We start from the raw sequence: 17965 nt of genomic DNA on the forward strand, positions 1-17965 counted from the left end.
CCTCTAGCTTTAGTCTATCTACTAGGCCTTCTAGCTTGTGCAACAACAGGCTACTAGCAAAAGCATAAAAAGGTCAAAATGTAAAAGATGGTCGGGACATGCACATTAGCTCGTGGGCAAAAGCCTATCATGAGCTCTACGTCACTCATTATGGCCATCACCCAATTCCTGAGCACATGTTGCTTTTCATATTATGAGAAGGAACCCTTGCATGTCCCAAACCTTGGTGGGCAATGAGTTGCCTCACCCTTTAGGGGGTAATCATTGCTACATCATACAAAGCAAGCTCTAACCCTTGAGTTACGAGCAATAATACAAAGAAAAAATAAAATAAAAAGTAAAAATTTATCAAGAGGGTACAAAAAACAAAGGCCGAGTTGGTAACTCATGCATCCATGATCATTCCCTCCTCACATTTATACACTCAAGATGAGGAGCCCCATCATAGTTGGTCCTTTTGACCATGGCAGTTGGAAATGATGTCTTTTCCCCTTCGTTCCATCATTGTTCACATGACACATATCAATTGAAGGGTGGACCAAGGGCATGTAACTCCACTTAGGGGTAGCAAACACCTAATAGGTTGGTCTATTAGCCACTCCTACCTAGGGAGGTAACACTATACCAGTGAGTTGGTTCCCTATTCACGCCAATGTTGCACGAAGCGGGAGCGAAGCGGAAGCGCGGAGCGCGGAAGCGTCATTTTCCAAAAATCTAGGAAGCGAAGCGTCCGCGGAAGCGTCTGCTATATATATATATATATTTTTATATTTTTTTGCATTTATACTCAAAACAAACATCCAAAATACCAAATTAATTGTAGAAGACATGAAAACATGCATATTTTTGCATAAATCAAGATAGATATGGCATCCATGATTCCATTGTAGTTAATAGTATGTACAACAATCATCTATATTCTAGCTATTACAAACATACATCAAATTTTTAAGCATTACATGAATTTAGCAATTCAATTATAAAATTAAATGGGAAAATTTTGATTTAAGCATTACATAATATCATCGAAACTCTGAAGTGCCTTGATCGAATTTCTATGTATGTGATGCAAAGTCCTTATCCTTGTAATATCATTGTTATGCGTCAAGATTTTGACAGTGAAACCTTCTCACCGAACCCTTATCATTGAGACTGTGTTAGGTACCAAGATCTTCTTATTGTGATGAAAACTTTCTCACTGTTGTGATACCAAATTTGTATCACTGTAGTTATACCAAAATCTATTGATGACTGTTCTTACTGTTGAGGCACCAAGACTGTGGTAGCACAAAACCTTTAATCTGCATTACCTTACTGTGGTACCCAAATTTTATTTCAGAGATAATTCGAGTTTCTGTGACTGCATCACTGCACTGAAGTGTGATCACTGTAATATCACCGAAGTGTGATCACTGTAATAGCATCGAAATCAAGGTAGCATCGAAACTGTGATAGGAATAACATTGAGTCACTGTAATACATAACAGAACTGTCTCCATTGCAATCCGCATTCATTGTGATACATAACAAAATTGAACCCAATCTTCAACGCAATCTTCTATGAGATCCGAGATAGTAATCTCAGTCATATCACCGAAACTGCTCTCTAAAATCCTTACCCGAATCCCAGGAAGCGCATTAAAATTTTGGAATCGCGCTTCGGAAAAAATGGAATCGCGCTTCCTAGGGCGCTTCCGGAACGCTTCCGTACGGGACGCGATTCCGGCCTAGGATCCGGGGGGGGGGGGGGGGGCGCTTGCTGCAACACTGATTCACGCCCTTCACCCTCGACCATCAAACTCAAGAGATCTTGACATCATCAACCTCATTGTTTGATATATCTCTCTCACTCTCTCTCTTCTTTAGTTGTCCAAACTCACTTGGTATTTTGCAACAACATGCTTTTGTCACAGTTTTATACATCTATACATATGTTTTGATGTTATGCCTGTCGACCCTGCCGCCTACACCTATCTACAAGTCAGTGAGAAAAGCCTTCAACCCATAAGGCGTGTTTGGTGGCAGGGAACTCAGAGAAGGGGTTGTCACACTAATCCCGACTCTCTCTGTTTGAGCTATCTCCTAGGTTAGCTAAGGGGGATGGTCCCTAATGAAAAGTTAATTTAAAAGGATGTGAGTTTTTAGGAGAATTGTTAGAGTTAAATAGATTCTCTTTAAGATTTATAAGCAAAAAATTGATATGAGCAATAATCATCATAAGATAAGCATGAAATACATAAACAACCAAAGCGTTCCAAGTGTTTGCTCTTTAAAAAAAGAAATTGTATTCTGCTTAAAATGAAGTGAAATGCATTCAAATGGAAAGCCAAAATAACCCTGAAAAGTGAAACACTAAATTGTTAGCAAATGATATTATAAATGCTTTCAAGATGAAAAGTATACAAATCAAAGCATGGAAACTATCTTGCTCAAAAGGATACGAAAATAACTCAAATGTTAGACCAAGATGACAACAAAGTATGTTAGAAAAAAAATCTACAATAGGCTAGGCCAAAGAGTATTAGCAAGCTCTCTTCTTTGACTAGACATGACTTAGCTCTTTGAAATAGTCAGATATTGATAAATAAAGTACAATACGTAAAAAATAATTTTTTTCAAGTTTGATATTTTGATGCAAAAAATAAAAGCTTTAAGAAACTTGAAAGAATCTTTGCAAGACACAAATAAGATATAGATGAGACTTTGGAATTCAAAACATGCGGGTTCTCCTTGAGTATAAGAATGGGTTGATTCCTCCGAGAATTTTTCTTAACGCTTGAAAAACTTGACCAAATAATGGTTCATCTACAAAACTTCACCACAAATCATTAAATTGACATGAAATTAAATAAGTTCAATGGAAAGAATTCCCAAAGATACATCTATTATCCACTAGAAGATTTCTTTTCCTAAAGAAAATAATTAATTCTTATGTTAATATGAGATAGCTGCATACTAACATAACTTGAAACAAGCATGAAAGAAATAATGACATGAGGAAATAAATAGAAGCATAACAACAAGTCAAGAATTTACCACACATGCAAGGAGAAGAACACCATCATGCTTTACCCCAAAGACTGTTGTATTATATTGCAAGTAGTGAATACAATCCCATAGAGTCTCCTCAAACACAATAGCTCGTATTACATCATATTATATGAGAGCCCATGACTCTATTATATAGAGAGTTGAGAGCAAATCCCAATGAAGAATGACAATGAAAAATGACATTGGAGCCAATCCCAATGTAGAAGTGATTAAACAAGTGGCATGAGGTGACAATCCCAAATAGAAATTTGAATTTGTTGAATGGAGCTCCAATGTCAAGTGTAAAAATCGAATTTTGGCAAGCGGACATAATTTTCTTCTTCCTTTATGTGCCAAATTCGAATTTTATGATAGAATGACAAGTGTATATGGGTGGTAACCCATGTGGGGACAATTTCCTACAAAAATCTCCACTAAATATTCTCCCAAATCCTTCCAAATGTGCATTAACTTCATAAATTCGAATTTCCAAGTAAGCATCTTTCCTTTTAATACCAAAAATTCGGTTTTATTTGAGCATATGTCCTTTCTTTGATTTTAGGAGTCCACATCACCTTGGGACTTCACTTTAACTCCCCCATAATTTTCCGTCTCATTTCCACAACATTTAGCATGTGTGGATATTTATTTTTCTCCATTTATTTAATTTTTGGCTTAATTAACTTCTACTAAACTTAAGAAAATTAGGTTTTGAGTGTTCAAAACACATTTTTAACCCCTCGAAGTGTGTGATAGTAGAAAGTTGAAGATGAGAGGTGTAATTTTGATTCCTCATACCCCATACAACTTCTCTAGACTACATTTATTACAATTTAAATACAATTTTATTCGCAATTTTTGATCTGCAGGAAATCTAAAAAATTAAAAAATGACTACCTAGACCTAACCAAATTCCATGAAACTTATTGTGTGATCTAGTATGGTAATATACATCGGCTCTAGACACTAAGATGTGTCACGGGATCAACCTTCAAACCGTCACCCCAGCTATGGGGTAAAAAGTCAATGAAAAAACCCAGAAAATTATCCGCCTCTGAAAAAGAAAGGATAATTGACCAGATAAAAAAAAACACTCCAAGGTATACTCATTTGCTGATCGAGTCCCACATCCTAGGCCTATTACATACTCAAAACTCATCATTACTAGTATCACTTATTACAATTTCCCTAGGGTGTGGAATTTGGGTACAAGAAAGATGATGAGAAAATAGAAGTAGAGTTAAAAAAACTCTGTTGACTGATGATATTTGATAGTACAAGTGTCCTCTGGATCATCTTTAGGCATGGAGTCTTTCATATAATCATCAGGTGGCACTCCAATGGTCAACAATCCCTATGTAGCTTTCTTTCTTCATATTATTTTCGTCATTTTTAGGAGTTGTGCATACACTCCTACACTGTATTCACACTAATTATACTGTTCAATCCCATTAACCTACCTTTGTGGTCATTTGTCAGGAATTAATATAGTTATCATATCTTATCTTAAAGAGATTCAACATATCTTCACTAAACTATTATCCAACTATGTTATGAAAATCAAAATGCATAGAATTGTCCTGGGTTTGGTTAAATAACCTCTTAGAACCTAACAACCATTTAGAAGCAATTCCTATGTAGAGCTAGATTTCCTCCTAAGGAATTTAAGCACAAGCAGGAGAAGAGGTGGAAGACAAAGTTATATCTTGGAAAACACATAACAAGACCCAACCTTCCCCAGCAAAATAAGAGATCCAAGAATAAGAAGACTAGGCCTACTACATCTTTCCAATTATCCTACAAGAGACCACAAAGGTGTTGTGAAAAATCCAACACAACATGTCAATGAGGTTACATCCAATAAGGATGCTTGTGCCCAATAGATTTACCTCTTTACAATATTTTTGTATATGGTGTTATGTACCTATTTTCTAAGAGATAGATTTCATGCTATCTATATAACGTATTGATAACTGTACATTTTATACTCTTCTAGTGTATACATATATTACACATATTACTTTGTGATAGGAAAGGTTATATGCTAGATTTCTTTACTAGTAGGTGTATAGTAACCAAAAGTGTTGTAATATACTAGAAAAAGTATAGCAGCCAAGAGAGTTATTCACCACTCGTTTCATTCTAAATTTGAAAAGGAAACAATAAGTTTAACTAAAATGGAAATGAATGTTACCTCCAAGGCATGATCAATAGATTTTCCTCGAATAATTTTTGTTGGACGAGAATATGCTTCAACTACTTTCTTGAAAGTATCGCTTTCCGACAAGTTTTTCATCTGGCAAGATAAAGGAAAAGAAAAGGACATGAATGAATAGTCAATACAAAGTGGCATATATATCTCCTCACGAGCTTAACTATAGGTGTATACCAACATAAAACTAAGGAATTCTGTCATGTCGCCATATAAAATTCTAACAAGTAGACATGTTCACTATGCTAATAGAACCACCAACGGTAAATGTAGAAAAGCATAAAAGATTCTCAAGAAAATTGACATTCACAAAAATGTTGAGGCCAAATAGCATATCGAGAAGTCCATTTTAAACACTAAAATTCATAATTAAAAAGCTCAAAGGTTTTAGGATCTTAATCCAAATTCATCTTTTGACATATATGCAACCAGGTAGATGAAATTCAACTAAAAACAAAGAACAAAGGTTTCATTAAAATATGAGTTGAATGTTATAATCAATCACATATACAAGAGAAAAAGTATTCGTAAAACTTGTTTGTTCTACTTTTAATGGACAATATGTAGAGCACTAAAGAATCTTTTAATGGACAATATGTCTACTTTTAGTGGTAAGTTTATTCAAGTGCTCCCTATGTGAGAAAATCTACTTTTGTCAAGATGGTCTATTCTAAGGTAAAGTCATAAAAGTTGAAGATTTATTTCGATCTTCAATGCCCTATTTTGCAAAAGAAATGTATAATGATTATTACCATTGAGTAATGATAAGACACTATTTCAATGATTAATTGTTTCATCTCTGCCATTCTCTAGCTATGTTCTTGTATAAATTGAGACAACAATGTTGTTTTAGCTCTTGTCATGCTTTGGAAATGCAAGAGTCGTTTTGCATTTTCATTGGCTTTCCTCTCTCATCAAGCACAATGAAGCTTTGGAGTTCGCTGGTGGTTACAAGTTGCGGGGATACTTGGAGGCAAAAACAAAGGTGTGGAGTATGTCTAGCTTGATGAAGGTTGAGACATATTTCACCATGGCATTCCATTTGGGCACACATAACATTACATCACTAATGGAGAGCTTTGGAGCCAAGGCCTAAGACCCCATAGATGAGGGAAGCAAGCTCTAAAAGATGAATTTCCTACCGCAAGAGGTGGCTAAGGCATGAGTTATGGCTAGTTAAGGATAAAATATAACCCAAGAAGAAAACACATTGCATTGTAGGAAGTCTAGAGCATGACATGTGACAATACAAACACCATGGAGAAAAACGTCCTACTTTGGAGGAAGCCTAATGTGCCAAGGAAAAAGGTTAGGAGAGGAATTCCATTGCTTGGATAATGCCATGTGGTGGTAGAAGCACTTGTATGGTAAAATGTCACTTGATGAGGAATGTTCCACTTCGATGGTGGAAAGAAGACAATTTTGATTGCTTGATAATAAGTTTAGCACCTTTGAGAGGGAGATCTTTTTCACGAAGTCATTTAAAGCACATTTATGGGGCATTGCACATTATTTGAGGCGCCTTAGATATATTTGGGCGCTTGCTTCACCTTTAGTGCATTTGGGGCTAGTACACCTTGTTTGACGTATGTTCTCCCTAATTGGAGGAGACCCCTTTGCATGAGGAGATGCCATATGGCATGGTTGACATGGCCCAAGTGTTTAACAAAGAATAAATGCATACTAAAGAAGTAGAAAGATGACAAGTGGTTGTGGACCTATGATAAGGTGAAAGAGGTCCTTAGTCAAATCTGGCCCCATAAGGTAAAGGAAACTCAAATGGAACATAACATTCACTCAAGAGAAGGTGTGTTAGGGTTAAGACAGCCTCTAAGTGGTGTGCTAAGGTTAAAAATGTTAGTCTATGAGTCCCTAGTCAATCACAAAGTTTGAGAATACAATTGTCATGACTTGTAATTCTTATCTTGATGAGGTTTTGTGATGATCCACTTATGAGCTGTCAATATGATCTAGATCTAGATCTACAAGATCTAGAAGGTCAATTGATGTATTGTAAATTCAAATTTTGAGATCAATACAATACAATACAAGGGGCTTTAAGCTTTACTTGATTGTCTTGTCTTGCACTTGCCAATTCTTAACATGGTATCAAAGTGGGCATTTCTTGCCTTGTTTTTTTTTTTGGGGAGTTTAGTAATTTTTTCTAATAGATCTGAATGGGGTTTCCATTCTAGTTGTGAATCATGTTGAAAATTTGGCAGCTCAGGGATGAACTTATAAAAATAAAAAGTCTCAAGTATGATTTTCCAAAAATAGTAAATCACCTTGCATCAATTGGTAATCAAGTATTGTTGATAGAAAATCCCTTCTAATCATCAATCAATCCTAATAGTTCAATTTCGACTTAATCATCAATATTATCATTAATATTATTATTATTATTATTCTTACGATACTATTATATTATTATTAAAAAGAAATTCAAGTCACTCAATGATGGCTATCAATAATGTTCCCTTATACTCTCATTATTGGCATGGCATATTCCTCTTACACTCTCTTACGCTCTCATTAAAGCATGTCATGAAAGATTCCTCTTACACAGTCTTTAATGCACATGTTACACTCTCTTTCTTAATGGCATAAATTACTAAGGCAAGCGTACCTCCTTTATGGCATAAGTTACACTTCTATTTTGGCATATGTAACTTCTCCTGAAGGCATGAGAGTTACTCCTTCACGAATTCGACCTCCTTGCTCTTCGTATATTTGTGCCTCTTATCCTCTCTACTACTCACTTGTGCCTTATGAAAGAAGAATTCGAACTTGAGAGAGGGTTGGATAGAGTTGAAGAAGATTGTGAGAGAGAGACCTCAAGAGTAAGAGCAAAACCTAGTGAGCCAAGGTTGATTCAATGCTTCATTGTTTCAGTGTTGATTCAGTGTGCGCATATATTGTTGCTACCAGTGATTTTCATGCTACAACTTGTTTAGATTTGGGTGAATTTACTCATTCTCTTGATCTCTCATTGTACTCTGTATCTCTACTTAACAATTGATTACTAACAAAAGAAGAATTTGGTTGGGTTTTGCTGATTTGGGGTAGCATCGGATGTGCTCTAGCCACGAAAATTGGTAGAGAGGCTAAAGCACATGAGATCTCCAATACCCAGAAAGAGTTTGGGCAGATTCTAAACAATTTGAGAGATATTAAAATAATTAATATTTTAAATGGAGTCCCTAAGTCTAAACTTAGGGAAATTAAAATATTAATGTGAATTAATATAAAACTGTGTTAGAATGGTCTAAAAGTAATGGATCAAGCCAGATCTAATCTTAGCCATTGTTAGGGACTTAATCTCAGTCGTTGATTTGTCAACGAGAAAAGTAAAAGAGGAGTCTTGAGGGTCACTTGGAGAACACACCAAGAGATCAAGATTTCGACTTTCTGGGGTTGGGTTTGCTGAGAAAGTTGAGAGAGTGATCAGAGTTGCAGCTGAAGGGTAGTGAATACAAAGGCAGAGAGGCAGAGATAGCACCGGGAGAATTAGCGCAGTAGCTAGAGAGAGGGACACAGAAGCAACCAAGGGTTCACGCAGAGCTAGGCAGGGCTCACGCAGAGGCAGCCATGAGCTGCACATTGCCTTAGAGGGCCAGCGTTGGTGACAAAGAGGGCTAGAGGGCTGACACAGTGCCTCCAGAGGCTGACGCAGGCCAAGCCAGAGTGACGCTGGGCTAAAGCTGGGCCAGAGAGAAGTTGACGCAGTCCTTAGAGGCTAACGCTGGGGTTTCGTGGGGCAGATTGGAGATGTGAAGATGCTGGAGTGTTTATCCGGGGTTTCAGTCGGAATATCTGCTTCCAAGTAGAGAGGTACTACTGTCAAGATTTTTCTTTGTTGGGTGAGTCGGATTTGGAATCCAGAGTGTATTCTGAAACTGCTTAATAAATCAAACCCTCAGATAGCTACACCGGTTTTCCCGCATTGGGTTTTTCTGGGGACATTAGTCCAAAAACAACGGCGTCACTTGTGTGCTTATTTCTATTTCCTTCAGGTGATGATCTGTAATGTGTTGAGCATGCACTTGTATTTATTTCTAGTATTTACATGGTAGATAACTTGTTAAGTAACAGAACAAGTAGGTAGGAATAAATCAGTAAAGTGCACGAAGGGTTTCTAACGTGTCAGACTTAAAAATTCCAACATGATATCGAAGCATGGTTGCAGATCACAGGAGAACTGAGGACATTAGCCGAGCAGAGCAGCAACAGTAGAAAACAGTTGTCCTGAGTGACAAAAGTTGTTCCTAGCAGAGTAGCAGCAAAGAAGGGGTGATGCAGTGCTTGCGTCATCAAGTTTGAGTCGGGAAGAGGATCACAACAATGGCAGAGGGGACCAAACTCGACCTATGCAGTGCCCGGTCATCTTTCTCGGTCAAGAAGGATTGACGCCCATGGCCAGGAGGTGCGAATTTTGCTGGTGCCGTGATTGCACAGAGCCTAGAAGCTCTAACTTTCAGTTTTCTGGGGCTTAGGAGGTTGTGGGTAAGTTTCAGAGTGAAGTTGGTGGGGTACTGTGGTCAGAACAATACCTAACAGGGAAAGACCAAGGTAGAGGGACTTGTTGCCGAGGCGGATTTCTAGCTAAGGAATCCGAATCAGTGTTGCTGTTGCACAGAAGATTAGAGAGGGGCAACTTGAGGTGGCAGAAGGATTTCCAGGAGGGAAAGCGGGACTCAGAGGGAGTCCATAAGCGAACTTCTAGACAGGAAGTAGATAGACTCAGCCAGAGTCGAATAGAGAACTTCCACAAGGGAAGTAGACTCAGCAGGAGTCGAACAAAGAATTTCCAGGCGAGAAGTAGAGAGACTCAGAGGAGTTGACAAGAAGAGCAGAGAGATGGCCATGAATGTGCTGTAGGATCAGGACAGGTTGGATGAGGCATCCAACTGTTTCATCTGGAAGGCCAGGGCCCTGTCTGTTCTATGTGCCATGAGTGCTCACACACCACTTGGGCAGACGTGGGGAGACATCGAGCTATAGTCAGAGGGACTACAGGCGATGAGGGGCAAGATCCTCGAGGTACTCAACACCTTGGATTAGACCTTGCCATGGGAGCCCCGAAGAGGAGTAGCAGTATTAGTGATGTTAGTAGAGATGGATGAGGATGAAGCGATAGAGGGAGCTACAGTGCAAGATTCCCAAGACAACGTGAGGCAGCAATGCAAGATGCACGGGAGTGTTCCACCAGTGCAAGATGGCACAGAGAGGTGTGCAACGGTGCAAGATGCATGGAGTTGTTGCAGCAATGTAGAGGTCAGAGAGGGAGCACTTGTCAGCGATCGAGGGAGTTTCAACATCGAGGGTGTCTCTAGCCTGACAAAGATGTCAGAGTTTGGAGATTAGTTACTTTCTTCTCAGTAACTGAGTTTCAGTGCAGCAGTTAGCAATGGTAGTGCTATGGGTAGCACGATGCAGTATGATGAGAGGGGTTGCAGTGCAAATGCAGCAGTGGCAGTGGCAGGGCCATGGGTAGCAGCACAGATGCAAAAGGAGTTGCAGTACGGATGTAACAGTGGAAGTGGCAGGGCCATGGGTAGCAGTACAGGATGTAATAGTGCAAAGGATGTTAGGCAACAGGCCTAGCATCAACACAGGGACCGATGTCAGATGATCAAAGTGATGCTCAGTGAGGAGTATTACTAAAGCACAATCCTTGCTAAGAGGGAGTGTTGATTTTGGGTAGCATCGGATGTGATCTAGCCATGAAAATTGGTGGAGAGGCTAAAGCACATGAGAACTCCAATACCCAGAAAGGGTTTGGACATATTTTAAATAGTTTGGGAGATATTAAAATAATTAATATTTTCAATGGAGTCTCTAAGTCTAAACTTTGGGAAATTAAAATATTAATGTGAATTAATATAAAATTGTGTTAGAATGGTCCAAAAGTCATGGATCAAGCCAGATCTAATCTTTGTCGTTGATTAGGGACGTAATCTCAGTTGTTGATTTGTCAACGAGAAAAGTATAAGAGGAGGCTTGAGGTTCACTTGGAGAACACACCAAGAGATTAAGATTTCGACTTTCTAGGGCTGGGATTGCTGAGAAAGTTAAGAGAGTGATCAGAGTTGCAGTTGAAGGGCAATGAATACAGAAGCAGAGAAGCAAAGATAGCACCGAGAGGATCAGCGCAATAGCCAGAGAGAGGGACGCAGAAGCAGCCAATGGTTCACGCAGAGGCAGCCAGGGCTCACGCAGAGGCAGTGAGGAGCTGTGTAGTGCCTCAGAGGGCCAGCGTGGGTGACGTAAAGGGCCAAAGTGCTGATGCAGTGCCTCTAGAGGCTAACGCAAGCCAAGCCAAAGTGACGCTGGGCTAGAGAGAGGCTGATGTAGTCCCTAGAGGCTAATGCTAGGGTTTCGTGGGACAGGTTGGAGCTTTGAAGTTGCCAGAGTGTTTATCCAGGGCTTCAGCTAAAATATTTGCTTTCGAGTAGAGAGGTACTACTGCCAAGATTTTTCTCAGATTGTTGCACCGGTTTTCCCGCATTGGGTTTTTCCGAGGACATTAGTCCAAAAACAACGGTGTCACTTGTGTGCTTATTTATATTTCATTCAGTTGATGATCTGTAATGTGTTGAGCATGCACTTGTATTTATTTCCAGTATTTACATGGTAAATAATTTGTTAATTAACAGAACAAGTAGGTAGGAATAAATTAGCAAAGTGCATGAAGGGTTTCTAACGTGTCAGACTTAGAAATTCCAACAAGTTTTCCCCTGGTCATTGGATCTAAATTCTCTGTATCTCATTTTGTTCTTGGATATCTTCTATTGTGCATTTGATTTATGTTCTATCAATAATTGATTATCTAATATTACATCATAAAAAAGTTTTGTAATAAGTGATTGTTACAACATAGAACATCAAAATTTCAACAGCTTTGGTGAAGACAAGCCCAAGAAGATAAGCGCTGTCACTCCTTCCTTGCTGCTGAAATCTTATTTGTTGCTCCTTATTGCTGAAATTTTGCTGTTGAAATTTTATTGCTACCATTCTTACAAGGTTTCAAGGAACCCAAGATATGATAGTAATTGTTGATTTGGGGTAGCATCAGATGTGCTCTAGACATGAAAATTGGTGGAGACTAAGGCACATGAGATCTCCAATACCCAGAAATGGTTTGGGCAGATTCTAAACAGTTTGGGAGATATTAAACTGTGTTAGAATGGTCCAAAAGCCATGGATCAAGCCATATCTAATATTAGCCGTTGATTAGGGACTTAATCTCGGCCGTTGATTTGTCAACGAGAAAAGTATAAGAGGAGACTTGAGGGTCACTTGGAAAACACACCAAGAGATCAAGATTTCGACTTTCTGGGGCTGGGTTTGCTGAGAAAGTTGAGAGAGTGATCAGAGTTGTAGCTGAGGGGCAGCGAATATAGAAGCAGAGAGGTAGAGATAGCACCAGGAGGATCAACACAGTAGCCAGAGAGAGGGACGCAGAACTAGCCAAGGGTTCACGCAGAGCCAGCCAAGAGCTGCACAGTGCCTCAGAGGGCCAGCGTGAGTGACGCAGAGGGCCAAAGGACTGATGCAGTGCCTCCAGAGGCTGATGCAGGCCAAGCCAGAGTGACGTTGGGCTAACGCTGGGCTAGAGAGAGGCTAACGCAGTCCCTAGAGGCTGATGCTGGGGTTTTGTGGGGCAGATTGGAGCTGTGAAGCTGCTGGAGTGTTTATCTGGGGTTTCAGTCGGAATATCTGCTTTCGAGTAGAGAGGTACTACTACTGAGATTTTTCTCAATTGGCTGAGCCGGATTTGGAACCCAGATTGTATTCTGAAATTACTTAATAAATCAAACCCTCAGATAGCTGCACCAGTTTTCCCGCATTGGGTTTTTCCGGGGACATTAGTCCAAAAACAACAATGTCACTTGTGTGCTTATTTATATTTCCTTTAGTTGATGATCTGTAATGTGTTGAACATGCACTTGTATTTATTTATAGTATTTACATGGTAAATAACTTGTTAATTAATAGAACAAGTAGGTAGGAATAAATTAGTAAAGTGCATGAAGGGTTTCTAACGTGTCAGACTTAGAAATTCCAACAGCAATTTTGTAGATAGTAATTAAGGTGTTGCATGTGTTTAATGTTGTGGTTTTCATAGTTGTTGATGCATGCAAATTAAAGAGTAGTTTTACTTTTGCTTATGTATGTGCAAAAAAGTGGTCTTGAAAAGAAGTATAATGCATAGAAGGTTATAAAAGAATTATTGATAGAAATTGAATGCTGAAGATATAGTGGGATTTTGACTCTCTCACATTATATGAGAAAGGTCATAATCTTATGGGTTTTGGTAATTTTGATATTAGAGTTTATTAACAATAGTGGTTGTAGGTAAGAATCATGACTTTTGCAAAAGATGGAATGATAGTTTTCTAAACTAACCTCTTTTGTAGCGATCAAAGATGGATTATAACTAATATCATTGCAGAGAATGAAGTCAATATGTATAATTATTATTACATGCCTTCACTCTGGGATCAAGATTTGAAGATCTTTATAAAATCAATGGAAGACCTTTATTTATGCATTGATTCATGATAAGCAATCATCCATTGTAGAGTTATGAGGGTGCCATAAAGAGGGCAACAAAAGAATTAGCCTGCTGCCTATCCAACTCAAAATTTTGGTTCAAATGTCTTTATATATAAAATTAATTGGTTGTATTCATATAACTTATTTAATTAGAGGTCCACGACCTCTAGCCTTGGTACTACATCTCCACAACCTTTTCCTCTGTAGTCTCAAGCAACCTAGGCTGCCTCACCACTAATTCTAATAACTCTGGACCGTCAACACCCAACCGTTGCAAGAGTGAAATTGCGGATTTCAGCTTATCCTTGCTAAACAGAAATACCCATGCACCACCAATACATAGTTTGAAGATATCCTCTTTCTTCATGAAAGTACCCAGCAGAGTGATCTTAGGCTATATGATTCTTTTCGAATTAACAAATAAAAACTCGGGGTTGTAAAGGACGAACCTTCGAATCTCAGCAGGGTTGGTCAAACCACAGCGATTTAATGACTCCAATGCTTCTTCCATATTATGAATTGATTTTGCACTAAGAAACCGTGATTTTTTCTCTTGTCTAAAGGCTTTTGCGATATCTTCCTGTGATAAACTGCATCTGTTGACCAAAAATCATGTGACAACACCCCTCTCGGGTGGGGTTACTATTTGGGTGCAGAAATTATGGAATATTATGTGCGATTTCTCAGTAACTGCAAATGCAACATGAGGCATTGTCATTAATACTCGTTTCCATATTTTCATGATCATCATCATGTGCAGATGGAAGAGGATGATAGCCACTGCAAAAAATCAGAGAAGGTTGGAAAGCAAAGCTAAAATATCGAGTGAGCAAAGGAATAGGGTTTTATTAGGGTTTGAGAACTGTTATGCGACGGTGAGTAGGGTTTTATTAGGTTTCAAGCATAAATTCATGCAATTGTAATAAATATGAGCACTGCTCGAAAGTAGTTCAATGTGTTTCAAAACATTGTAATGGTATTCAATCCATTTGGACACATAATTCAATCTCGTTGGACACAAATAAAAGAATTGAATCAAGTTTCTTAATTAAGACCGCCATGGTCTTTTTGCGATTTGAAGGTATACTATTCATAATTTTATATCGGGAAAGGGAAACCAAGATTCTTTTATATTAAATTAGCAATTGTTTCTAAAAATGTAAAGATATTCTAAAAATGTAAAGATACACTGTAGAAATAGAAGATTTGAAAACATCTTATTGAAAAATATCACTAGATATAAAAACTCTTATTTCTAATAGAATAAATATTATATTAAGATGTAGTGTTGCTTCTCTAACCTTATTGCATGTTGATATTTCTTATAGGAAAGAATTGAAAATAATGGATAATGATAATGATGATGATGGATTAACGTCCATTAAGGTAAATGTGGTCTATCGGACTTTAAGAAAAAAAAGAAGGTAATTGTGATTTTTCAAAATCTTATTTTTATGATAAAAAGAAGGAAATAAGCGCTCCAAGATCACTATAGTTGGACTAACTTAACAAATCAAAAAGATTAAAATTGTGGCAGATGTTAAAAAAATCAAAACAGTGTGAGCCCACGTGATCAGTAATCATTATATGGTAATCTGGTGTCTGAACGACCATTACAACCCTCAGCTTTGAACTGGACTGGATTGTTGAATGAAAGACATGTAGTCTCCATCAAAACACCCTTTAATTCGTTCATTCTTCATTGTTTTTTTCTTCAATATTTTCAATGTCTAAATACTTGCACTGGGTTATATACAACTTCAAGAAACTCCAAAAAGTTCCACAAACTTGATTACTTCTTCAAATCGGCATCTGATCACTTTCTAAAAAAATTATTTATTTAGTTTTTTAACTGTAAAAATTGGTTAGCATTGGTCAAAAAAATGATTGCAAGAACCTTACATTAAAATGCGTGATTTGCAGACCACAACTCCATCTTGAATAGGCAAGATCCCAGACAGATATAAACAAAATTCATCAGAACTTAAAGATACAACGAAAATCACTCCAGGGGCAACTCCAACAACAATCAAAGGAATGGCAGGGTCAATGGCCAAGGAAAGAGAAATGTAGGAAATCAAGGAAATGGTCAACCCTCCAAGAAAGCAAGGAACTCCAGGTATGAATCAAATGTTGTTAACAATAAGCAAGATGAGTATTATTTTATATTGGCTCTTTCCACTACCTCTCCTTCGGACTCTGGGAAATTGGCTTATTGATAGTAAGCTCTCTCTAATCTGATAGAGAAAGAGACAAACTTGGAGATTATTCTTGGAGACAATTCCACCTATCCCGTAAAGGGTGTAGGGAATGTTACTCTTCAATTAAATCAAGGTAACACGATCCATTTGCAAGAAGTCTTATATTTACCTAATCTCAAGAAGAACCTGGTGTCCATTTCAGCAATGGAAGACAAAGGCTACAAGGTGGCATTCATCGATGGCAAGGTACGTGTTTGGAAAAAGAATTTTAAAGATGCTTTCACTCTTGGGTTCTGAGTTGACTCTTTATATCAAGTTGGAGGAAGTCCGTTGGGGGTCATGTCTTGCGACACATCTCTATAGTCTAAACTATGGCACCGAAGGTTTTCCCACCTTCATTATAAGGCTCTACCCGATGTGAGACAGATGGTGACAAGGATGCTGTTGAAATTCCTAAGTATTACCCGTTAGAAATTTAATCTGTATTCTTCTCGTTTATTTCATCTACTTGTTAATTCTAAACAAGTTATTTAAAACATATAAATAACGAAATAAGCACAATACAATCTCAACATCTACAGATCAACAGCTGAAAGAAAACAAACACACAAGTGACATCATTATTTTTGGACAGCTCGTCCCCGGAAAACCTAATGCGGGAAGACCGGTGCAGCAATTCTGAGGGTTTATTATTATGCAGTAACAATATCCTTGAGTACAATTGGGTGCCAAATTGGCTCACCTGACAGAGAAAAATAACCGGTAGTAATACCTCTCTATTTGGAAACAGGTATTCAGAAAACCTGTCCCGCAAAACCCTCTACAGCAACTTTGAAGCACTGCGTTGGCCCTTCTGGCCTTTGCGTTAGCCCTCTGAGGCACTGCGCAACCTCTGGGACGCTCTGCCTTCCTGCTGCCCTTTGCGTGGATGACGCAGGCCCTTTGGCCTCTGCGTTGTTTCTGCTGGGCTTTGTGTGGCTTGCTCTGGCTTCTGCGTCTGCCTCTCTGCTTCTGCGCCAGTCTCTTGGCACTATCTTTGCCTCTCTGTCCAGTACTCATTGCCCCTCACTGCTGATCACTGATTCCACTTTACTTAGCAAACCCCGCTCTAGTAAATCGAATGACTGATCACTCTGGTGTGTTCTCCAACTGACCCTCAAGCCTTCTCTTATACTTTTCCTGTAGGTCCTTCAATGACCGAGATTAAATCTCTAATCAACGACTAAGATTAGATTTGGCTTGATCCATGACTTTTAGAACCTTCTAACCCAGTTTAATATTAATACCCATTAATATTTTATTTTTCCTAAGTTTAGACTTAGGAACTCCATTAAAAATATTAATTATTTTAATATCTCCCAAACTGGGAAGAATCTGCCCAAACCATTTCTGGGTCTTGGAGTTCTCATGTGCTTTAGCCTCTCCACCAATTTTCATGGCTAGAGAAAATCCGATGCTACCCTAAATCAACACTCCCTCTTAGCGTGGACTGTGCTCTAGTAGTACTCCACACTGAGCATCACTCTAATGATATGGCACCGGTACCTGTGCTGATGCTAGTCCACCTCGCCCAACATCCTGTGCACTGTTGCATCCTATACTGCTGCCCATGGCCCTACCACTGCCATTGTTGCATCCGTACGACGGCTCGCTTTGCATCTGTGTTGTTGCTGGTCCTTTCTCCCAACACTGCATCTGCACTACAACCCCCTCTCATCATGCTACTACCAACTTCTACTACATTGCAACTCAGTTACTGAGAAGTAAGTAATTGATCCACCCAACTATTGACATCCCTGTTAGGCTAGAAACACTCCCGATTCTGAAGCTCCATCTGCCGCTAACAAGTGCTCCCTCTATTGACCTCTACGCTGCTGCAACAACTCCCTACATCTCGCACTGCTGCAAACCTCTCTGTGCTACTCTGCACTGTTGCAACACTCTTCGTGCCTCTCGCACTGCT

The 17965-nt window shown here is 38.7% G+C and overlaps 1 protein-coding gene across 7 annotated transcripts in view; it reads right to left on the minus strand.

The window, feature by feature from the left end:
- Positions 1-17965, minus strand: part of EDD1 (glycine-tRNA ligase) — a 508476-nt gene that overhangs the window by 44425 nt on the left and 446086 nt on the right. For 6 of the 7 annotated variants that reach the window (XM_089415669.1, XM_089415674.1, XM_089415666.1 and 3 more), the window contains one exon: positions 5225-5326. The exons of the other annotated variant lie outside the window; for it this stretch is intronic. In XM_089415669.1, the coding sequence (XP_089271795.1) occupies positions 5225-5326 (102 nt within the window). The remainder of the gene's footprint in view (positions 1-5224; positions 5327-17965) is intronic. 7 annotated transcript variants of the gene reach the window in all.

Source organism: Pinus tabuliformis, chromosome 6, assembly GCF_031772625.1.
Source record: "Pinus tabuliformis cultivar Carrire ecotype Pingquan chromosome 6, CPIR1, whole genome shotgun sequence".
In the NCBI taxonomy this organism is placed as follows: Eukaryota; Viridiplantae; Streptophyta; class Pinopsida; order Pinales; family Pinaceae; genus Pinus; species Pinus tabuliformis.